Below are 245 nucleotides of genomic sequence, written 5' to 3' on the forward strand. Positions count from 1 at the left end.
TACCTGTGATTGATAGCCTGTAGGAGAGGACTGCCCTTTGGAACGATCACACTTTCTGGTAAATACACAAGACGTTCTTTTCCTTTGTAGAATTCACACTTTCCTGTGAATGATAATGTTACTGATGACCTATGTCAACACAGGAGGCTTGAATTTAGATTTATAAAAGGTATGTTGGTTTGTTTTCATATTTTCTCTCACTGTGACTTTCGGTTACTTGTCGGCATGTTTTGATATGATTTATT

General features: G+C 36.7%; 1 protein-coding gene across 1 annotated transcript in view; it reads right to left on the reverse strand.

Moving 5' to 3' along the window:
• Window positions 1–245, reverse strand: part of LOC119585436 — a 6,034-nt gene that overhangs the window by 3,887 nt on the left and 1,902 nt on the right. Inside the window, exon 3 of the mRNA XM_037934090.1 lies at window positions 4–103. Within this exon, the coding sequence (XP_037790018.1) occupies window positions 4–103 (100 nt within the window). The remainder of the gene's footprint in view (window positions 1–3; window positions 104–245) is intronic.

This window comes from Penaeus monodon, chromosome 19, assembly GCF_015228065.2.
Source record: "Penaeus monodon isolate SGIC_2016 chromosome 19, NSTDA_Pmon_1, whole genome shotgun sequence".
NCBI lineage: Eukaryota > Metazoa > Arthropoda > Malacostraca > Decapoda > Penaeidae > Penaeus > Penaeus monodon.